At 40.7% G+C, this 25085-nt stretch overlaps 1 protein-coding gene across 8 annotated transcripts in view; it reads right to left on the bottom strand.

The window, feature by feature from the left end:
- The window catches only part of BIRC6 (baculoviral IAP repeat containing 6), a 265056-nt gene that overhangs the window by 33797 nt on the left and 206174 nt on the right, over positions 1-25085 (bottom strand). For all 8 annotated transcript variants that reach the window (XM_075203663.1, XM_075203667.1, XM_075203660.1 and 5 more), the window contains 2 exons: positions 15304-15449; positions 13835-13945 (listed from right to left, as the gene is read on the bottom strand). In XM_075203663.1, coding sequence (XP_075059764.1) covers positions 13835-13945; positions 15304-15449 — 257 coding nt within the window. The remainder of the gene's footprint in view (positions 1-13834; positions 13946-15303; positions 15450-25085) is intronic.

The following is a 25085-nucleotide window of genomic DNA, read 5'->3' as shown; positions in this document are numbered from 1 at the left end:
ACAATTAACACATTTAATGTTTTCTGAAGAACTCCGTTAATCAGCTAGCACAATAGCCTAAAACTATGTATTGGGACTACAAAAACAAAGTCACTTCTAGTAGGAAATCTATAGCCTGGAAAGCAGCTTGTGCATGATGAGACCATCCAATAATGTAAAAAGACAGGGTGTAATGGAGACAGGGCCAGGGAGCTGTATGACAACTTCCATAGACACTCCACATTATTTGCATTTATGTTTAATTATGGAGAGAAAAAAATAAAAAGGGAATGTGCCTTAACTCACCATGTGAGCACTCATATGATGATTAAAGAAAAAGAGAAGAGGAGCTACCTCCCCTCTCTGATGGGAAAAAAGGGGGGATATTTACGTTTATTTTATGAAATACGATATTCAAATCTGTACTTCACAAAATTTAATGAGATTATTATTATGACCAACATATATCTTAGTTTGTTTGCTGGAGCTTTGAATGCTATTTAAAAAAAAAAAAAAAATTAGTGCAGTAAAACAAATCATCATGCTCTTAAGAGCCACTGACAGGAAAACTTGTTCTCAGACATGCTTTACATTTACTTAATTATGGGGAAGAATTGTTGAATGGCAGGGACCTCTTATTGTCTCCACACATTTCTAGCCACAGCTGAGGGAATGACAACCATCACAATTATCACTATAGTTGGTTAGTATCCAGTCTGATTTGAATATCAATTTCTTAACAAAATGTGAAGGGAAGAATATAAATATGCTGAGACCGTGACAACAGACTTATTCTGAGCCACATATGCTTTGAGCAATGTAAAAGCTTTGAACTGTATAACAAACCCATTTCACTTTTTTAAAAAAAATAAAAAAAACCCCTTGTTTTACACAGTGTAAAGTTTTCTTTTTTTTTTTTTTTTCAAATATACAAGATATGCAAATGATCTAGACAGAATGTACCACACAGAGCAGGTATACATAAAGAATGTACTCTCCCATCTCACACAAACCTAACCAACATTGTACAAATCACAGCAGCCAAGCTGGAATCAATAAGTATGAAGCTAGTGTAATTTTACTGAGGTATTGTCTGTCGATTCCTGGCTCCATCTTAATAATAAAATAGAGACTGTTAGCTGTGTGAGAGTGAGTAAATTCACTGACCACCTCATAACACTTCGTCACCCTCTTGCAAAATAACAAATTTTTTTTAAAGCTAGTATTTTTATTGGAATTTTTCAAGATACAAACATAACAATCAACAAAAAGAAAAGAAAAAAAACAACAATCGCATACATATCAGAATTAAATGACGTAATTTACAAGATTTCAGTAAGGTATAATAACACAAATGTGCCATATTCATTCAGGATCATACATTATAAATGCTCATACATATACATGTTACATATATAGGGTTTACCACATGGACCTAAATACTTATTATTAAGAGCTGTATGAACCATACATTTAAGTACTTAGAGCATTTAAACTACCGTATATACTCGAGTATAAGTCGACCCGAATATAAGCCGAGGCACCTAATTTTACCACCAAAAACAGGTAAAACTTATTGACTCGAGTATAAGCCTAGGGTGGGAAATGCAGGAGCTACTGGTAATTTTTTTAGATTTATTTATTATTATGTTTTTTTTATTTACATCTGTATATGCATTTTTGTTGTACACATTTTTATATCATGTGTGTTTTTCAGTTTAATGCTATGAATAGGCATCAGCGTTCTGTAGTAGTCTCATACGCAGTGAAGATATAATTTATGGCCAATAAGCACTCCTCAGGAGACTACAAATCGATAATGTCTCAAATGCTCAAGTGAGCGCTGATGGTGTTTGGAACGCAAACACCCTGAATTCTGTGAAGTGGGTGTAACTCTGAAAGTGGAAGTCCTCATACAATCATTGGGTCCAGGAAGTGCTTGAAAGAACTGAATGTATTGCTCAATCAAAAACCCGTGAATTCAAACTACTGGTTCTCTGTGCATAAGGATGGTGTCAGACGCCGTCCCTGCGCCTCCTCCTCGAGCAGGGACGGACGTCTGTCTGCAGAGCGCCCCGTTGCCAAGCAACGGGGACGCCTCTTCGGCGACGAGGTGCGCAGGCGCGCCCGTCGCCATAGCAACGGGACGCGTCCTCCTGGTTCCTGTCGGCGGTCAGAACAGCTGACCGCCGATTCCCTGCCCACCAATAAGGAAGCTTCACTTCCTATTTAAAGCCTGCTCTGACACCATTAGGGTGCCAGAGCAACTGGTTACTTAGTCTCAGTGTCCCTGTATATTAAACTACTGCTTCCCTGTGTTTTGACCCGGCTTCCTGACCTCGCTTTCGGATTCTCCATTGTCCCATCCTGATATTCTGGTTTGACCTCGGCCTGCTGACCATTCTCTGTCTTCTGATTCGGTACCTCATCTGCCCGGTTGGTTCCTGACTCTGCCTGTTTGACTACGTCTTTTCTCTATATCTCGCAAGTAGCTACCTGGGAGGGCCGCGACCTGCACGTCGTTGCCGCTAAGTCCAAACTTCCTTGCGGGGGTCCCTGGTGAACACCAGCGGCGTGTTAGACTCCGCGCCTCCTGGTGTAGTAGTGCCAATACTTGCAGGTACTAAGGTCACGTCTGTTACAGTTTGCTCTGGCCATGTCAACCGACTCATCTAATGAACCTTCTGCACGTGACCTTTTACTCCACTTGGCTCATAGGGTGGAGAAGCAAGAAGCAGAGCAGGCACAGTTACTTCACTGTATCCAAGGAGTCGCAACTCGTCTTGAGACCCTCCAGGTCTCCATGGCTTCTGCTCAAAATGTCCCCGTGACTACCACGGTAGTCGCCGCCACCTCCTCCTCTCCTGCAGTGGTTTCCTCTACAGCCCTGAGACTCTCTCCACCGGACAAGTTTGATGGCGAGCCTAAAAGATGCAGAGGATTCCTTAATCAGTGTCTGATCCACTTCGAGTGTAGTCCTGCATCTTTTCCCTCTGAACGCATTAAGGTGGCGTTTATTATGTCCTTATTATCCGGACAGGCCCTTGCTTGGGCCTCCCCCCTGTGGGAGCGAGATGACCCTATGCTGTCCAACGTCACCACCTTCATTGAAACCTTCCGCAAGGTTTTTGATGAGCCCGGACGCATCTCCTCGGCTGCCTCCAGTCTCCTGAACCTCCGCCAGGGATCCCTGACCGTCGGGCAGTATGCTATACAATTCCGCACGCTGTCCTCTGAGCTCAGTTGGAATAACGAAGCCTTGGTAGCAACATTTTGGCAAGGACTCTCAGACCGAGTTAAGGATGAGTTAACTTCCCGTGAGCTTCCCGCTGATTTGGATTCCCTGATTTCTTTATGCAATCGCATTGATCTACGTTTCCGTGAGCGGACTCTGGAACGTGCCACCTCCAGACGGTCCTCTACTCGCCTTGCTCCCATGTTTCAAAACCCGGTCCTTCCTGAAGAACCGATGCAAATCGGCCGTTCCCGGCTGTCCGCCGAGGAACGTCAACGTCGCTTCAAGCAAAACTTATGTTTGTATTGTGGAGATCCTGGTCATACCATCTCATCTTGTACCAAGAGACCGGGAAACGCCCCCTCCTAATCGGTGGAAGGGAGGCCGATTTAGGAGTTGGAATTATTACTCCCTACACCATTACTAGTAACGACTGCCTCATGCCCATCTCCTTGCATACCTCTGTCGGCCCCTTTGAGACCTTAGCCTTTGTGGATTCCGGCTCTGCCGGAAATTTCATCTCTGCCACTCTGGCATCGCAACTCCAATTAACTACCATCAAATTGCCTCAGCCGTTATTCCTCACCGCGGTAGATGGGAATCGGATCTCCAACGGGTCTGTTTCTCACGCCTGCGCCCCAGTTCAGCTGACGGTAGGGGTGCTACATTCTGAAGTCATCGAGTTCCTGGTTCTTCCTCGTTCTGTCAACACCGTCATTCTAGGATTACCTTGGCTCAAGCTTCATTCACCCCAATTGGATTGGAATCGTGCGATGGTTACTTCTTGGGGCCCACAATGTTTTAAGTCCTGTTTGTCTGGTCTAAAACCCAGCCAGACCTCTCTTCCTTGTCTTCTGATATCTCCACACGTTGAACTGCCACTTCCATATATTGCTTATCAGGATGTGTTTTGCAAAGCTGCGGCCGAGGTCCTGCCCCCCCATCGGCCCTGGGACTGCTCCATCGAATTACTACCTGATAAACCTCTTCCTAAGGGCAGAATCTATCCCCTATCTCTCCCTGAGAATACGGCCATGACCACCTATATTTCTGAGAATCTTCAACGTGGCTTTATCAGGAAATCTGCCTCTCCCGCGGGCGCGGGATTTTTCTTCGTCAAGAAGAAAGACGGTTCCCTACGGCCGTGTATTTACTACCGGCGATTGAACGCCATCACTATAAAGAACAGATACCCGTTACCTCTCATCTCTGAGCTCTTTGATAGAATCGCAGGATCCAAGGTCTTTACTAAGCTAGACCTACGGGGGGCGTATAACCTCATTCGTATACGCTCAGGAGACGAGTGGAAAACTGCATTCTGCACTAAAGAAGGCCACTTCGAATACCTAGTCATGCCCTTCGGGTTGTGCAATGCCCCCGCTGTTTTCCAATCTTTTATTAATGAGATTTTCCAGGACCTTCTCTACATCTCCGTAGTAGCTTATCTGGATGACATCTTAATCTTTTCTTCAGACTTGACCAGCCATCGTGTTCATGTAAGTGAGGTCCTGTCTCGTCTACGAGCCAATAAGTTGTATTGTAAGCTGGAGAAATGTGTATTTGAGAAGCCACAGATTCCCTTCCTGGGCTACATCGTGTCAGGCTCCGGTCTACAGATGGATCCAGTCAAGCTATCTGCCATCCTCAAATGGCCTAGACCTATGGGTCTGAAAGCTACCCAGAGATTCATTGGCTTCGCCAACTATTACCGGCAGTTCATTCCACGATTTTCTTCTATCATCGCACCAATTACCGCTCTGACTAAGAAAACTGCTAATCCTCATGTTTGGCCCACGGAGGCCATCGACGCCTTCGAAGCACTCAAGAAAGCCTTTTCTTCCGCCTCGGTACTTGTCCAACCGGATCAAGATAAACCATTCCTGGTAGAAGTGGATGCATCTGCAGTAGGAGTCGGGGCAGTTCTTTCAAAAGAATCCATTTCAGGGGGACTGCTGCCATGTGGGTTCTTTTCGAGGAGATTCACTTCCTCTGAATCTAACTACGGTATAGGGGATAAAGAGTTATTGGCGGTGAAGTCTGCGCTCGAAGAATGGCGCCATCTTCTAGAAGGGGCACGTCATCCTGTTACGGTATTCACAGACCACAAGAACCTCATCTATCTCCGGGATGCTCGGTGTCTCAACCCCCGGCAAGCCGATGGTCCTCATTCTTCGCCCGCTTTAATCTCATTCTTACTTATCGTGCTGGTTATCTCAATTCCAAAGCTGATGCCCTCTCCCGCTCTTTCGATGTCTCCGATTCTTCACCCACTACTGTACCCCCACCAGTGTTTGAACCCTCCTGTATTGTAGCCATCACCCGTACTCCTCCTGTGGGCTGTTCCTTTCTAGTACCTCATCTACGCTTAAAGGCGTTACGTTGGGCTCATGCCTCTAGATTTGCCGGTCATGCTGGTACTGAGAAGACTCTCTCACTGTTATCACGACACTACTGGTGGCCAACGGCCCGTACGGATGTCCAAGAGTTTGTAGCCTCATGCTCTGTTTGTGCCCAGAACAAAGTGCCTAGACAATCCCCCGCTGGATTGTTACAACCTCTTCCGATTCCTGATCGCCCATGGTCCAGCATCTCGATGGATTTTATTACTGATTTGCCACCCAGCAGCGGCTTTGACACCATTTGGGTCACAGTAGACCGGTTCTCTAAAATGGCTCATTTCGTTCCTCTAAAAGGCCTTCCATCTGCATCCAAATTGGCACAAGTCTTCATCAAAGAAATCTTTCGTCTCCACGGGTGCCCTCTGGAAATAATATCTGACCGAGGTGTCCAGTTCGTGTCTCGCTTCTGGAGAGCATTCTGCAAAGATATAGGTATTACCCTCAAGTTCTCCTCTGGATATCATCCCCAGACGAACGGCCAGACGGAGCGAGTAAACCAAGACCTGGAGGCGTTCCTTCGTTGTTTCTCATCTCTTAACCAATCTAATTGGAGTCTTCTGCTACCTTGGGCCGAGTTTACACACAACAATCATGTCCATTGTTCTTCGGGGTTTTCGCCCTTCTTCACTGTGTATGGGACGCATCCTACCCTCCCCACGTTCTCTTCCACCTCCTCCACGGTTCCTGCCGCCCATGCCATGACTCAAGATATGGCTAAGTTATGGGCTACCACCAAAGAGAACCTCCTGAAATCCGGACGGCATTATAAATCTTCTGCCGATCAGCATAGAAGAGTTGTGCCAGCTCTCCAAGTGGGGGACAAAGTGTGGCTGTCCACCAGGAATCTAAAATTACGGGTTCCTTCCATGAAACTGGCACCTCGTTTCATTGGTCCTTTCCCAGTAACTCAAGTAATTAATCCAGTTACGGTTCGACTCCAACTTCCTCCACAGATGAAGATTCATAACACCTTCCATATTTCCCTCCTCAAACCGCTGGTCCTAAACAAATTTGTTCATACCTCCACTGTCCCTCAGGCCATTTCCACTACTACGGGCAATGAATATGAGATTAGCCAAATTCTTGCTGAACGCAAAGTTCGAGGTCGGTTCCAATACCTAGTACACTGGAAAGGCTTCGGCCTAGAGGAGAGATCTTGGGTCTTTAAAGAAGATTTGCATGCCCCTAGGCTACTGGCAGACTTCCTGAAACATCGTTCTGTACCCAGTGATTCCCCCAATTGTAAGGAGAGGGGTACTGTCAGACGCCGTCCCTGCGCCTCCTCCTCGAGCAGGGACGGACGTCTGTCTGCAGAGCGCCCCGTTGCCAAGCAACGGGGACGCCTCTTCGGCGACGAGGTGCGCAGGCACGCCCGTCGCCATAGCAACGGGACGCGTCCTCCTGGTTCCTGTCGGCGGTCAGAACAGCTGACCGCCGATTCCCTGCCCACCAATGAGGAAGCTTCACTTCCTATTTAAAGCCTGCTCTGACACCATTAGGGTGCCAGAGCAACTGGTTACTTAGTCTCAGTGTCCCTGTATATTAAACTACTGCTTCCCTGTGTTTTGACCCGGCTTCCTGACCTCGCTTTCGGATTCTCCATTTGTCCCATCCTGATATTCTGGTTTGACCTCGGCCTGCTGACCATTCTCTGTCTTCTGATTCGGTACCTCATCTGCCCGGTTGGTTCCTGACTCTGCCTGTTTGACTACGTCTTTTCTCTATATCTCGCAAGTAGCTACCTGGGAGGGCCGCGACCTGCACGTCGTTGCCGCTAAGTCCAAACTTCCTTGCGGGGGTCCCTGGTGAACACCAGCGGCGTGTTAGACTCCGCGCCTCCTGGTGTAGTAGTGCCAATACTTGCAGGTACTAAGGTCACGTCTGTGACAGATGGTATAACACTGTTCCGGTAATAATAGGGGGACAATCAAGTCTCAATTTGTTAAACCAAATGGTAATTCTCGTAGAGTAAGCAGATCAATTTCTGCACATTCCGGTATTGCAATACTTCGGTAATGTTGAACAAATACATAGACACAAACACGTTTCAATTGAGTGAACCGAATATGAAATACTCTGGAGATAGCAGATCAATCTCTACACAGGGAGATAGTGTGACACTTCATCCGGTAATAGATACATATGCAATACGATACCATGTCGTGATGAATCTCCGAGATCAGTCTTAATCCATTCGGCATATATTTCACCCCGCAGTGGAACGCATGTGCGTTCCACCAACAGGAAGTTCGGCATTTGGAACGCAAGTTTGCGTTCCAAATGCAAAACTTCCTGTCAGGGGAACTCACATGCGTTCCACTGTGGAACTTAACAGCTGCGGGACCGGACACCAGGAAGTTCACCCGTGTATAAGCCGAGGGGGCCTTTTTCAGCACACAAAAATGTGCTGAAAAACTCGGCTTATACACGAGTATATACGGTAGATGACACAGGATAAAATGGAGACTCTAACCATCTGTACTATATACTCTCACTGCCTGGCTTCCTTCACTTTATTCAACTCCTCAAATTTCTTTGCCCCCCCAGATAGGAGTACATGGATCAATGTCAGTCTGTTTCATTATTTTATTACTGATTGTCCAAATCTTAACTGTCTGGATCAGGAGTGGAGGAGCCCTCATACCAAGCCGCCCCGCCAGCAATGACTGTAAGGGAGTGTGATTAGAATTAAATTGGTGTACCAACACCCAGTGTAGCTCATGGTAATCTGGTTCCGAAACCCATACCCTAAGGTACACCAACTGAGAAGCAAAGTAGTTTCAAGTTAGGAAGTGCAAGTCCACCAGAAGATCTGGATCTACACAGCGAGCTCAGCTTGACCTTAGCCCTTCCCCCTCTCCAAACCAATGAAGTCAAATAGCTATCAATACATCTGAAAATAGAGGGTGGTATATATACAGGTGACTGCTGGAGTATATATAAAAACTTTGGCTGCACCACCATCTTAATTAAATTTATCCTGCCGGAGACAGAAAGCGGAAGCTTCCCCCATACATGAGTCTTTTCTTTAAAGTATTTGATCTGGGGCCACAAATTAAGTTCTACATATTCAGCGGGGGTATTAGAGATCCATATTCCCAAGTATTTGAATTATGATGCCCATTTTAACTGCAGACCTTCCAGCATTGTCACTGGACATTCCCATCCCAGAGGGAACACGCTAGATTTATCCCAATTAATTTTTAGACCAGAAAAAAAACCAAATCCATTAACCACCCGCAGTAAATGTCTTAGGGAAGTGTCGTGATCTGAAAGGAATAGCAGCATATCATCTGCATATAATGCCACCTTATCCTCTGTGTGCTCTGATCTACGTCCCACAATTTCTCTATCATGCCGGATCTTACAGGCCAGCGGCCCTATTGCTTATGCAAACAGTGCCGGAGACAACGGGCATCCCTGTCTAGTACCCCGCTCTAATTGTAATTGTTGAGAAAGATGCCCATTGACACAGATTCGCGCCACTGGATGTGAATACAAAAGTCTAACCCATTTTATAAATCCCGGGCCCACTCCAAATCGGGACAGCACCTCCCACAGGTACGGCCACTCCACCGAGTCAAACGCCTTGGCTGCTTCCAAGGATACCACAACTTCACTCTCAGATGAGGGTGACCGCACCTGCAGGAGAGTGTACAACCTTCTAAGATTAATAGACGTGGACTTGCCCGGCATAAATCCCGTCTGATCCGGATGAATTCATTCCAGCACCACTCTACTCAACCTCAAAGCCAGTAATTTAGACAGAATCTTAACATCATTTGACAAAAGTGAAATCGGGCGGTAGGACTCAGGGTGCAACGGATCTTTACCTGACTTAGGCAGCACCATCACTATAACCTCTGTCATTGAAGGGGAAAGAGCGCCAGTCTCACCCAGCTCGCTGAATGTATCCAATAACTTAGACACAAAAAAGGGCTGATGTTTTTTATATAATTCAATTGGAATTCCATCTACTCCCGGGGCTTTACCATTGGGGAATGACATAATAGCTATGTCAATCTCTTCAAGAGTGAAGGGTGAGTCCAAAAACTCCCTACTGTCTTCAGAGAGGACAGGAGATATCATTCAAATACAGCTGTAACGTATCCACGTCATACCTGACCTGTGACTTATATGTATTAGTATAATATTTATGAAACACCTCAACAATATCAGGCATCAGATACCTCTTAACCCCACTGTCATCACAGATAACCGGTACTGCTGCATCCGCCCTCTCCGCCCTTGTCAGATAAGCCAGAAAACTACAGTTTCTATCGCCCTCTGCATATCGTACATGCTTAGAAAACAGAAACTTACGTTTGGATTTCTCAAATATATAATCTACCCACTCTCTCTGAGCCAGCTGCCAAGCTTGCCTTGCAACCTCAGTTTTGTCCTCTATGTATTGTGCTTCTAAGGATTTACATGTTTTCTCTAATATTTGTTCTTTTTGTCTGGACGACTTTTTAATTTCAGCTATACCAGCAATTAATGTCCCCCTCAGGAAGGCCTTGAAAGCGTCCAAAACTATAGGTGGCCTAGCTGTTACCAGATTATCTACAAAGAAGCCTTTTTCACTGTGTCACCAACGTCGCTCCTGTACCCATCAAGGAGAGCCAGAAGGGATTTAATTTCCAAAAGGACTGGAATCGATCAATTGCAAAATCAATAGATAAACAGAGGGGCGAGTGGTCAGAGATCCCCCTAGCCCTATACTCCACGCTCCTCACCAGCGGTACCAGAGAGTGTGACAGCAGAGCCAGATCAATTCTTGAAAATGCATTGTATGATGTAGAAAAGCAGGAAAATTAGACCTCTTCTGGGTGCCTCAAACGCCATACATCTACTAACCCCATTTCCTCAGCCAAAGCAGAAAAAGCCGACAGAGTTGCAAACTACAACATTTTTCTCTCGCCACCTATCCACCTCTCTATTCATCACATTATTGAAAACCCCTATACAAATCGCTGGAACCTCTGGGAACAATGCCATGAATTCTCCACATTTCCTTAACACCTCGCTACTACACGGTGGGGGTATATATACAGCTAACAGAATCACCGGAACCCAGTTAATGACAGCCTTTATCAGCACAAACCGTCCCCCTGCATCCACCTGGATTTTATCCAGAGAGAAGCAGAGACGTTTATGCACCAATATAGAGACCCCTCGAGAATTAGTCGTGTACATAGAGTGGTATGCCCTACCCACCCATGCTTTTTTAAGGGCGAGTATTCTATCACCGTGTAAATGAGTCTCCAATAAACAATATCAGGATCATTTTTTCTAATTTGTCTTTACACAAGAGAACGTTTCACAGCATTATTTAGGCCCCGCACATTCCAGGAGAGAATTTTCAGCTCCTTATCAGATGCACCAGAATACATATAATATTCCCTCTTGTCCCACTACCCCGCATCCCACACCCCTGCAGAGCATACATTGATATACCTATTAGCACATATAATCCTTGTCCATGTATTTGCGATAACATTGAAACTACCCACAACTTGAATAACCTTAATACTAAACCCACACCCCCACCCTGTATACTCCACCCAACTTAAGTATACCTTAATCCCTAACTAAAGTTAACTTAAGATATTCAGCAGGCCAGCACACTACCATGATAATTATAAATAAGTTCTGAGACAATGCACTGGAATCAACACATATTGCCCAGTATATCACAAGTACCCATTTTCTTATTTGCATGATTGTTCAAAGTAAACATATCATCATCAGTTTATATAGCACCAGTAATTCTGCATGGCTGTACAGAGAACTCACTCACATCAGTCCCTGCCTCACTGCAGCTTACAGTCTAAATTCCCTAACATACTCAGAGAGAGACTAAGGTCAATTTAATAGCAGCCAATTAACCTACTGGTATGCTTTTGGCATATGGGAGAAAACCCACACAAACATAGGGAGAACAAACACTTCACACAGAACAGGCCATGGTCAAGAATCAAACTCATAACCACAGTGTAGTGAGGCAGAATTGTTAAAGTATAAAAGCAGGAGTGCACCGGTAAACAATAATTCCCAAACTGACCAGTCAGTATACACAAACAAATACCAAAACAGTACTTTTTTTTTTTTTTCTTCCTTGAATGGAGAGGAAAGTGGGTACGGATTTTAGAGGGTGAAACCAACAGACAAAACATCTAGTATCCAGGTTTTCTGTGACACGCCTTCTGAGTTGGACCTTGTGTCAAAACACTGTCGCACTTTCCCATTGTACTAATGGTGCTCTCAGTGAAAGGAGGAAGGGTGCTTTATGACCCAACCACCATAGTTTACAAAGCTCTGTTAGACAAATATTGCTCCTCTAATTTTTGAATTTCCAAACGTTGGAGCAAATATAAATAAGTTATAAATAATTTACAAAATAGCCAAGTTTGTGCCCAGTATGTTATCATACCATGTTCAATGTCAAAAGTCAGTTTGAAAGTATGATGAATAATTGCTGTTTGAAGACTGAATATCTTGTCAAGAAAAAAAAAAATCTTTGCAAATCTGAACTCGGGTTAAATCAAATTAGCTTACCCCCTAAATCAGTCAAACTGGTGACCTACAAGGATGCCGTCTGCAACTTATGCCATGGCATTGTGCAGTGCCGTCTACCACTTGGAAGCAACGGCTTGGCACTAGCTACCCGACACCATTTTTATTCAACAAGTGAAAGCAGAGTAGTTTCAATTGCACTGGATGAAATTATGGTGATACTTCTTCATTGGCTCCCTAGACTAGCAGGTCAATTTTATCTCTGTGGTGGCTATAGTGCTGTAATAACAGCCATAAAGCAGTAAATAGGTGGAATAAAACAGTACTAATGTAGAGTATAGGGCTGCAATGGCAGGCATAAGCATGCATTCAATGGTACTGTAGTGAGCATGGAGCTGTCCTTATGGCACTGGTCTCCACATAGTAGGCAGATAACAATATTGTAGTTTACAAGTTTCTGTTATGGTGGGCAAAGGACAGTTGTGGTGGGCATGTGGCTGTGAATGATGGATAATGTTTGAGGCAGACATGCTGGGCATAAGACTATGTGAGCACAGGGGTGTTCCCTTGGGCACAGTGTTGTACAATACTGCCATTGGACAGAATGTGGTGGATAATTGGCTATTTGCTATGCCTCCCATTAGTGTGCTGTGCACAATGTTTACTTTGTTGCCATATCATACAAGCTACAAATTTACATATACACTATTATGCAAATCACACAAAATATATACCTTTTAACCACACCACTCATGCAACACACACACATTATATATATATATATATATATATATATATATATATATATACACATACATATATCTATATCTATATCTCTACACATGTATATATAAAAGTTAATTAATTTTTTATATAATCTATATATATTTTCACAATACTGCGTGTCTGTGTGTCATATGTAGTACAACACAGTTTATAAATTCAGCTCAATGTACTACATAGCTTTTATTTTCTTTACCATGATTCCTCGGTAGTCTCTGGTGCACCATATTTCATACTTAATTTGGACTGCATCGCTTTAATTGAATCTCTCCCCCAGTTAGAAGCATATGGGATCTCAGTAACTAGAACACTTTTGAAAATCCTATTAAATTTTTGAATATGTGTTTAAGAAAAACTGGGTGCACTCTTCAAATACAATTATGTCTTTATTATGGAGAGAACCCTCTACTTTGTTGCATAAACGCAGAGCACTGACATCACGGAAAGTCTGCAGGACCTCTCCTAGATTCTATGAAGGAGTTTGTTAGTTTACCTGCAGTGCCCACCATTCACCAATTGCTAGTCTACCTTTTCTTTGCCACAAATTCCTCTCTTCCTAACTAAAACCCTCCTAAGTCCTACTCATCTGTGATAATCTTTCTCACTACACAATAGCTTGGGAGCGTGGCCTAGTGACGGGGGATGCGAGATCACTGAAGGTGGGGCGAGACATATCAGGGCATGTTCAAGTCTGGTAAAAAGACGTTAAGACGTAACAGACATCCTCTTTAGTATGTTCATCAGATGCATAAATCTTTCTCTAGATCATACATTTACTTTGGTAAACCAAGAAGTATGAGGTTTCAGTCCTTAATATTGGTCTAATATCAGTAAAGAATTGTGTTTATCCAAAACGTATTGTGAACACCTGCCTTATAAAAGCCTGATGGCTAAATCTTATTACAAAAAAATATTTTCTTACCAAACTGCAGCTTTTTCATAATGGCCACATATTTCTCTTCTAAGGACCGTAATATTGAGAAAGGTTTAGACTTCACAGAGACCTTTTTGGAGAACTCTGCCAGCTTCCTTTCTGAGAATTAAGAAAGAAACATAAAACTGAAATACATGTGGTTATATTAATATTAGATTGTCCATTTACCAGTCATACAAATATATCAATCAATACATTATTTAGCTACATAATGGCCAGGGTGGTATCATCCCATCCGGACCACAAATTTTCACTTTTGCACTTTACATAACACTAATTATTTTAGTTTTAAAGGCTTTTGTTTCAGTGATGGTCTAAAATGATGGTCCTGAGATTTAAAGCACTTGGGTGCACAATAAATTAAGAATGGAGTAAAAAGATGAATATTGATGGGGGAATGCTGGGTTGAATTGAGTGCACAGCAGCAGTAGGTGATCTATAATTTGCCTTTTCTAAATATATTTTGCAAACATAAACCCCTACCAAACATCAACCACAGATTAGTTACACTCTTAGTAGAACGCTCTTCACTAGAAGAGCATGGAGACATGCTTACCACCACCACTTGTTATTGGTGATGGTAACCATGCAGCAAGTTTCAGTTCTACAGCACGAAAAAATGTAATGCTGCTTGGACACGAGATCCTCAAAAATAAAATGTCAAGTTAACCCAAAATGTGCCATATGTACATGATGGCATTCTAAGGTCAGAAACCTGCTGGACATATAGAAAGTGCACAAAAAACATCAAGGTCAGCCATATGTAATGTTCAGTACTGGATTTCGCGTCATGGCCTGTGTCACACCTAGGAGCCTACTAATGTATATTCAATGTCACTTGGCACCCCATACACAGTGTTCTAAGGTGCAGCCCTTTAAACATCATATTGGTGTTGCAGGGCCTGTCGGAACATTTCTGGCAAAATACCACTAGTGGTACAGCATGTGTTTATATGCTCTACTGTATCTGTGCCAGCTAAATCTATACTACTACATATATACATATATATTTTTATTAGGGCTTTTTTTTTTTATTATGACTCAAAGCACAGACAAAGAATATTTGGTACCCATGTATATGTTAAAAGTTGCAGAACAAAAAAAGGGTATAATTTTGGAGTTAATTAATTTTATGAAAGGAGCGAAGGTTAAGTTATTCCTGGTGAAGTCAACACAGCAGAAAGAAGCGAAAAATAATGTGGCCTCCTAAAATGTGAACTTGGCATGGACTCCTGGCAGCAAAATGATTTAGTGCATTTTCATTATAAAGGAGAAATCTGAAGTAAAGGTATTCCATACAACTTGAATAAAATAGGTTTACTGCATACAAAACCCACTATAATTGTGTAATATACACAGTATATGTCAAGGACTAATTACTAGAAATGGCAAGACATTCATAAACATTTGTCAAGGCTTCAAAAGTGTTTTGGGTTAGTTCTGTGACTAGGTCTTACCTTGATTAGCTTGACGGAGGCTGGTGGTGGCAGCATAAACTATCTCAGCAGTTCTCTGAATGTCTGGCACAAGAAGAGTCAGGCCTTCTGGCTCAGGATCAGATGCATCTGGTTTTACTCCAGCTTTGGCCTTATCTTTCTTGGACCTATGAGGTTTTAGGCAGAAAATAAAACAAAAGAGGACATTCCGTCTCAAGTGAGATATAGTAACATTTTCCTTTGAACACGTGCTCAGTACAAAATCATCAATCATAGGCCAATGGGCATGCTGGAAATCTTAAAATTACATAATTTGGTTTTCAGCACATGCTAAAATACACTATTTAAAGGAGAAAAAAAAGTACATAGGATATGAACTCATTCAGAACAATAGAATCTCTAAATACAGTAGTATATCACATCTATAAAACAAGAGATCCATGGATTTTCCCTACTAAAGACACAATTTTCCAGTACCTTGTGTAAAGATTACAATGATACATAAGTCGACCAGAAACTGTCTGAAAATTAAGCTGATCAGTCACAAACCAGTAAAATAACAATAATTCATAATATTCCACAAAGTAAAAAAGAAAACATTTGTTATTTGCACTATTTGTTTAAATGTTAGATGTGACAAACTTTACAAGGGAACACATATTGCAAAGTCTTTAATATGGAAAAACATCAAATATACTCCTCTGAGAATTTTAATTTGAGTTTTTAAATAGAACCTATCACTGAATGGGGGAACTTTAAGTTCTCTCCACAAAAAATGTCCTCCTCCCCTACCATTCACCAGAAGTGGCTCCAGTAAGTAGGATGCCCCTGTCCAATTCTCCCGACACAGAACAGGAGGGGAGGTGGGAGAGTAAGTGGCAGTACAGCATTCTTTCCAGTTGAGGGATTAACATTTCATGTCAATTGACTAGGAAAAAGTGAGGCAGCGGCACGAGGTACAAATGTGTAAGTGATGCCAATAGAGTTCTGTATGTGTGAGTAAAACCGCCATACGCTAGAGTTGACATTAGCTAAAGGCAGCTTGGTTAACTTCAGTATGGCCATTTATCAGAGAAAGTCACAATAAGCAAGAGTTAGAGTTATTGTGCCAGAGTGCTATTGCAATGCCACCAATGTAATGGTTTTCTGCAAAAACAAGGGGTTGCCACTTTAAATAGAACAAGGTTCTATGAGTGCTCCCTTTGTATGGGTCATGTTACATAAAATTGCATTACAGTAACTATAGAACATATATTGAATTTTTTATAAAATCAGTTTTCCATGCATGTATATAAATTTGTAAAATTCATGTAAATTGGTGTGACACTAGAATCCATTGCTCCTAGCTTTACCATAGCCATTAGTGTTTTCACTTGTGTTGTGTTCGGCTTGATAGTTTCTCAGAACACTAATTGTTCCACGTCTGTACATTTCCACATTCAAATACATGTAATAATGCATATAAAACGCAAATCAAGTATCATTTCATATGCATATTTTACTTGCATTTAGGAAAAAACACTTATAAAAATACACATGGATGAGTGTAATAAAGGGGCTTGCCAATTAAGAAATTGCTACAAGTGTTGCTGGGCTTAAATACTATAAAAATACAAATGATATAAAGTACAGTAATATCATATTGCTGTCTTAGAAAATGCAGATTGTTGGCTGCCTTGCATCAGCACCCTATTTTGAAACATGCTTAACAAAATAAATGTACTTGTTTTATGATTAGGCACTGGGCCCAGAGGAATGAAAAAAAGGAGACAGGCAATGGCTGTTATAGCCTGCTCCATGCTACTAACAATAAATTATGTTTACTTATTCCTTAGCAATCAGGTTTCCTTGTTTTTCTGCATTCAGCACATTATCTGCTTGCTGGTAAATTACTCTTTTGAGGCATTTTCTTAGAAAACCAAAAAACTAACAGCTGTCAGAATGTCTCCAGCACAAGTGAGAAGTTTTGCTATGTAAGGTATCTCAAAACAAACAATAGTAATGATGGCTTTACGCAACGCTTCTCTTGCTAATCAATATTAGGGAGACATGAACATTTAAATTCCTGTATGTAGCCTGTAGCAAGGGTTTATGCCTCGGAAATCTGTGTATACAAGCCATAAAAATAAATAAATCTGTAGTCCAATATTTTGCTGTGTAATTTTGGCATCAGTCATCATGAGGTAGTTAAAGGAAAGGCATTGCGGTATATTCTCACATGACAAGGGAACAATTTGGCAAAAGTGTTGTTTTTATACAAATAAAAACAAATATGATCTGGAGTAAAGGAATTAATTGGCTAACATGGCACTTTCTACTTGCACAGCACTTTCTTTACAAATACGTTCATTCCATGCCAGAAAGCACCTTTTTTTATTATTATTACAGCCCCTTTATTTGCATGCAGATAGCTAGTACAGCAGAAAGTACCTTAGATCTGCCACTTGAGATAATTACTTTTGCTTTGGGATTTTAAGCTAAAATCCCCCCAACCTCTCAATTTTTTTGTTTGCATCACAAAAAGAAAAAATATTTGCAGTACTTAAGCGCCCTTCACTTGGTCCTGCCAGAATAAGTTTCAGTATAGCAGAAAATTAATCATGCTCAAACCCTTACAAAGGGTTCCTGTATGATCCGTCTCAACCAGCGCAGCTGTGGGATAGTGTTATAATTGCAACTGTTTTAGGTTGTTTTTTGATTAGGATCACCTACTCTCCAAGTATTACTTTATTCCTTTATTTTTAAAACAAAAATTCTTTATATGACAAGCAGACTGCTCACAGCATTTTTTCTTTTTCTAAATAAAATCTAGCTTCTGCTTAATATCTTTAGCTCAAGTAGGCAAATTACAGGTTAGACAAAGTATGCAACATTCTAGTAGTGTGATAAAAAAAACTGGCTCCTGCAACCACACTTTGTTACTATTGTTATTTAGGTTACTGCATAACAAGCAGCATATATTAGAGTTGGTGTAACTGATATGCATGCTAGAGCTATTAGCTAACCTGTATAAATTTAGCTTAAAAAGATGACTGTCTGAGCTCTTACATCCAGTTGTATAGGATTCACTCCTATAGAACTTGGCTTGTAGCCACAACAAATACTGATTTCTGTACATTGTTGAAATATTTGTGTTCAGCAAAAGAGTTAACCCTTCGAGTGTGTTCCCATTTAAGCATTTGCCCACAGAGCATACACTGCAGGCTACCAACTTGTGAACCGCCAAAAATATAAATGCATCCATCAATAGGTAAATTGATATCTACGACAACAATTGCTAACTGTGACCATCTCAGTTGGGCCACTGATAAAATTCTGCTTGTTGAATTTTCAACTGGTCACCTTTGGGGCTGCTCGAGTTCCTCTGGACCTGGAGAGAACTGAAACAAGCTGTTAAAGACAGCTGGCTGCTGAGTGGTCCTCCACCTATAATTACCAGTGCTCCTTCAGATCTCTTCTGTTCTAGAGATCTCAGCAACACCAAAGGTGACCAGCAGAGGTCCTGTGTTGTGCGAGTGCTAGGAGCCTATCAAGTAGAACAATTGTCTAGTGGAAATCACCTCCACTACAGTATTCTTCTATGGAAGGGAGGGATGAGGGAGTTGGAAACCCCATTTACAACAGAACATATATAACAAAATTGGCAGATATTTTTAGTAAGCTATTCAAGTACTTGGAGAAAAAAAATGCTAAAAATAAAATTAGTATCTGTATTAATTACAGCCTCCTTTAGGGATGCCAAGCAATGATTTTACACTGAATAAGTTAATTGGGTATTCACAACTGCAGAATGTCATACAGAGTACATAATAAAGGACTGCATTTGGCTATTCTGTGGATAAATGTATAGTGTCACCTCTGATTTCCTAGAATCATGATTTCAATTACAAATTTGCTTGTGAAAGGTAATATATCGCATTTTCTTTTCTATTCTGGAGAACTTGTGATTAAATAATGCCAAAACCCTTTGTCAGTCATGACCTCCAAAATTTAATGTAAAAAAATAAAAATAAATCTTGCGCTCACCTTCAAATCCATTGACAATGCTTTACCTTAACTCTGGATTTTTAGTCTAAACTGTAAGCTCCAGACAGCAGGATTGCTGTTTATTTTCTCATTCTAGATTTCTGGAGTATTTGTATGTTTTACATGTATATATTTTTGTCCCTTAAGTTTTCTAGTGCTTTAAACAAATACGGCCAGAAAAAAAAAAAAGATGGTGCATTCTACTATCCTCATTCTTGCTATACTGAAATTGCTTCTATAGTTTCTTAACAGATAAGAACACCTCTTAAAAGCCCCAATTTTGGCAGAACAATCACAATTCTTAAATGCTTAGAGTAGCATGGCCTAAGAAAGTGGGCATGGGTTACTGGCAATAGAAGTGGATCTATGCAGGGTTAGAGATCAGGGGTGTGAGTTGGGCAAACCAGGAGTGTAGCTTATTTTGCCCTGATTGTGCTTTTTAAAATGATGGGGATATCAATAAGGTATGTCACACAATTATCTGTGTCAGCAACATGTGTTTGATATGAAGATGTTGAAGGGGCGAGGAATCCAAGCAAAGATATTTGCAGATCCGTAATTATAAGGTATCAGTGTTATGTAATGTATGTGTGTGGGATGGAGGAGTACAAGGCATATCTAACAGAGTTTAAGCCTACCCGGGAAACCTTCCCCCAGTTAGGTGCATAATTCATAAGCTCTAGCTGCTCTAATTTTATGGTATATAAAGGGACTTTATGAATCATTGCGAGGGTGGCATGCACATTGAAGGGGCATTTGTTCATATTGATGTGTTTTGCATACGCAGTTGTGTTTTACTGTGCAATGTGACGCTTGTACTTTAGTGTTTGTCTAGATTAAGATATTGTTACTGCGCTTTGCAAAGTGCCTTGTATCATTTTTGTAACTGGAACATAGTACAATTTCTATACACAGGAATGCATTACCTCCTTCCATTCAGCTAGCGTTTTGTCTCGGGTTTAGGTGGTTTTTCTCTGCAGGGGGTGATCACCCAGCAAAATGAACATGTACTTAGTTTGAGGAAAGTCCACTGTAAGCTTGGGGCATTAATCAAATCAGGAGAAGCAGGGTGGAACGCTGTCTGGGTGTACAAGGATGGCTGCCACCACATGGTCTTTCTTTTTCCTGTATCAAGGGGGAGTGCCTGGAAAGAGAGTCTATAGAGGCTTGCAGGACAGGAAGTAGTGATGTCAACTCCAAGCTAGAGTTGGTGATTGGAGACATCACCACTGAACTTATAAGAGAAGGCCCAGCATTCTGGTATCAAGAACAAAGCCTGTGACTTGAGCACAGTGTGGACTATGCCTGAACAGCAGGGGGCACTGTCCAGGTCACCACCTTGCAGTGTATAGGTAAACAAAGACACAGCAGAATGTGCAATAAGACTTGCAGCTGCATCCAAGAATGTCACACGTTATGCCTACATAGTTTGCCCCAATAGCTCTGATTGGGCACATTAAGTTTACAGTTTGGCTTTTTAAAGTGAGTGAAATATCTGGTTAAATGCAAGCCTATTCTTATTCTAAAGTATTGTACATCAGTCCTAAATAAATATATGTTGGTATTTATGAAATGGTATACCCCGCCTGTGTGAGAATCTTTATATAAATGCAGAACACAGTGAATTAGGGGTGTATTGCTGTTATTTAGGGGCCCAGATAGTGTGAAAGTATTGCACTGAGGAACCCTGGTTTTATACTGGGGCCCTACAGATTTGCATCACAGCTAAAGAATTATTTCCTCCTTAGCACGCAAAAATATAAGGGTCATTAACATACATGCTGCACCTAAGAGGTATTGGGTTTCTGTGCACAAATTTATTCCCGTCAGCATACAAAACCCGATCAATAACCTGTATTTATGCCCAATTATAGAATTTAATGATTTCAATAAAGTATCACAATTTCCTTAGTGAGACTTCTGTAACATAAAATGTAATATACAATTAAAATAGAAGAGGATATTTTAAGACTAGGTACATATTGGTGTTTGATTTGCACTTAAAAATGCAAGTTCTAATACCAGTGAAACTACATGTCAAATGCAAATGTATTTGATATGTGGTTATGCTATTTGCATTTGGGAAGTAACTGCAGGCCACTCCACCCACCTCAATACATTTTACATTTAATTTAAACGCAATGAAAAGCAGAAATCTGCAATGCTCTGCAAGCTCCTGAACGCACGTAACATTACAAACAGATATGAGATCATTGTAATCAATGGGTACTATTTTCAGATCTGCTTTCATGTGTTGTACTACCAGCAAAGCTGCTAGTACAAGGCACGAAATTGATACTAGAATATATGAGGCATTAATCAAAGTACCGGACCTGTGATCTTATGCCTTTATATAGTCTCCCATCTACTCATAATTTAAATTGCTAGTTTAGTTTACTGAAATCATTCTATCCAAACATTTTCAAGTTTGAGTGTTATTATCCTTTAATTATTTAAATGAAAACATTATGATTTTGTAAGTTAGCTCTCAATTTAAAAACACATATGTATGGCACAAAAATAGGGACTCATTGTTTAGTTAGGACCACCCTATTACCAGAAGCACCTCGACAGGGCAGGTGGCTGATCATACATTTGCAAATGTGTTTAACTGAGAATTGTGCATTTTTATGTACAAGTAGAAATCGCAGCTACTTTACTGGTTAAAGCAGTGTGCTAGGGGATATTTCTTTGTATTTGTTCCTTTCTGGATAAGCCCCACCCTTTCAAGCACTTGCTATGAACCTATATATTGATTGAGAAAACTTCCATTTCTGTAACATTATATCTTTACAAACTGACTTGTGTCACTTCAATGTGAAATTTCATTAAAATAAGGAATACCAATATGTACAAATGCTTTCCCTTTCCAAAAATACATTCCAGAGCTGACAGAAATTGTGCTTAAATACAGCCATTTACATAAACAAATCATCATGTTCCACAAATAAAACTACACCATGGAAATTACCTATAGATGATGTCCAGTTAAAATTTAGTGATGAGCTGAGAAGAACAGTGCTGTTTAGAGCTGACCAACATTTCATCTTGTGGGCTGTAAAGGTTTATACCCATGCAATAAATATACCTAACTCCATTAATTAAATTTATACGGTACATGATAAAATATATATTATCCATCCATCTATCAAGTGATCACCGTTCAGCAATTTTGGCCTAAACACAGTGAAGACGGCTGAAACAGGCTTGTAAACATGTGCTGTGCGGAAATGAAAGTGTTCACTACTGGGAAACCCTTTGATCGGCTATTCAGATAAGGTTTCCCACATGATTGATTAAAATAAGTTTAAAAAACACCATTATTTGCACTGACAGTCATTGTAAAACAAAGCAATATTCCCAATGCAATACATCACCCAGAAGTGAAGGACTGAGAAGGTGGTTATAATTTAAACTGTTAATTTAGCTTGTGCCAAACGTTGACATTCATGCTTCTACACTGAGCTACATGAAATATAGATGTATTCCTATCAAAATGAATTTCTGCAACCTATACACACACATTTCTTCATGTTGGAGACTTGACAGGCACATATATCTGCACGGAGGTGCACAGTAGCAGGCAGCATCTCTGAACAATGCCTCTGCTTTCCTACATATAATTTTAAGCACAGTAATCAGTGTAATTAAGGTGCTTTAAATAGCAAACATAAAAAATATTTTACCACTTATATTGTGAAGTCCTTTGTTCACTACATAACTTTTCAATGGATGAATTCTAACATGAAACGGCACTCAAAATGGTTAATCCTGCAATGCAATGTAGGTTCGTGCCCACGCTTGCCAGGACTGGTCTGGTGGTCAATGGTCTAACACACCCTGCCTGCTGTATTGCTCACAAAACAACTCTTCTGATAGGAGAAACAATGGTTTCTCCTATTATAATAGTACTAAAGAGCCAGGTGGAGCGCCGAGGAAATAGGCACTGGGGAGAACAAGGAGTTATTTGAAATAATTCAAATTGCATGGACTCTCGTTAGCTTACTTTTCCTATATGGTCTATCTATAAGAATGCGGAGTCAAAATGGATGACCTGCTTGTAACCATTCACAAGAATGCTGATGACTCCACAGTATGTGTATAGGGCTAAATATTTAAGTGAGAAGATTTTGGGGGTGAGAAAAAGCAAGTGGAAAAACATTTTTCTGTGAGAAGACTTTAAAAGTTATAACCACTTATGGGCAAAATATGGCTGATGAAAATATTCTGTCACTTGTAGCAACAGGCCATCTATTTCAAAAGTCTTTAGAATAGAAGAATAAAAACGCATTCCTTGACACATGGAGCACTTATCAAAACTATCTACTATTGAAATTGCAATTTTTTGTTTTTCAAAACATATGTGAAGCTTTTATCTGAATGGAAAGTATTTGGGAAGTTGTTGTGTCTAGAACTAAAAACTTTCCCAAGATCCCTCTTCCCAGTGGGGGGGGAAAAAAAAAAAAAAAAAAAAAGGGGAAGATAAGATAGATCTGTAGGTTCTTTTCTGCTGTCAAATTATATGTCAATAGCAAAAATTCTCTCCTTAGCTAAATAAACATTTACCAGTGTAGTTTGATTTTCCAAAGTTATTTTCTTTACTGATCTAATAAAAGATCATTTTTAATTTCTGTATTAAAGCAGGATTCACTAAAGAATAGCTGAAATATCATTATGCCCCACACAGTTGGCCAAACACTGCACATCTGAGTTGTATCATGTAACAGTGTACGAATTCTATGCTCCAGCAAGGAAGACGCTGTATGTACCATCTCTCACCTGCATGTGTAGCATTTCACTTTCATTTCAACCTGTCACAACAGTAGCAATCCAGCTTATTATGTACCTTGGGTTCTTGTGCAAAAATAATTTATTAATAGTTCCATATAGATTCAAGTTTTGTTAATTATTTATATTTAATGGAACTTGCTCTTGATTCAGAACAACCTTAAAAATAGGTTTTACAATCAAAAGTTTGCTTCACGTTTAAATATATTTTTACTATTACTTCTACTTACGCTGCCACTATGTTTCTTGAATAGGTTAAAATTGTAAGATGATTTTACACTATCATTGCAACCTCAGTCTAAAATGGTATTTTAATAATACATTGCTCAGCTTTGACATACATTAAATCTGATGTGAACTGATAATATAGACAGAAATTATTATGTTTGTATGGGTTATAGATTTCTTAAATGAAATGTTGTACAAACACCTGCATTAAGAACAATCCATAGTAAACATCCCCAGGTCTGAAGACAACTTTGCAGAACAAAACGAGCATTTTAACAAAATGTTTTTAGCCTTCATCCTCAATGACACTTGCATAGACAAGTGCAATTTGATATTGGAGTAAACAAAACAAAAAAAGTAATCCGTGGCTGAAATAGCCCGGAATGGATTTTTTTTTTTTTTGGCCTCCAGCCTGGAAAATTCTATGCAGGATAAACGAGATTGCATGAAGTGGGCTTCATACTGGACTCAACCCTCACAAATCTTCAAAACTATTTTGATGTAGGCTACGGAATACAACTGTCTGAATGTTTTCTTTCAGCTTGTAACATATATACAATGGGCAGTGCTAGGGTCATGAGTTTGATCCCGACCAGGGCCCTATCTGTATGGAGTTTGTATGTGCACCCTGTGTTTATGTGGGTTTTCATATTGCTTAGTACACAAAGGAAACCACATACATCCACTAATTTTGAGATCCATGGCTCATGGTAGCTATATGGTCATGATCAACACGTGAAGGTCTAAAGCATACTGTCTGT

Source organism: Mixophyes fleayi, chromosome 3 (genome assembly GCF_038048845.1).
Source record: "Mixophyes fleayi isolate aMixFle1 chromosome 3, aMixFle1.hap1, whole genome shotgun sequence".
NCBI lineage: Eukaryota > Metazoa > Chordata > Amphibia > Anura > Limnodynastidae > Mixophyes > Mixophyes fleayi.
Note: the sequence above shows the minus strand (reverse complement) of the source record. Positions and strands in the feature narration are given on the sequence as shown.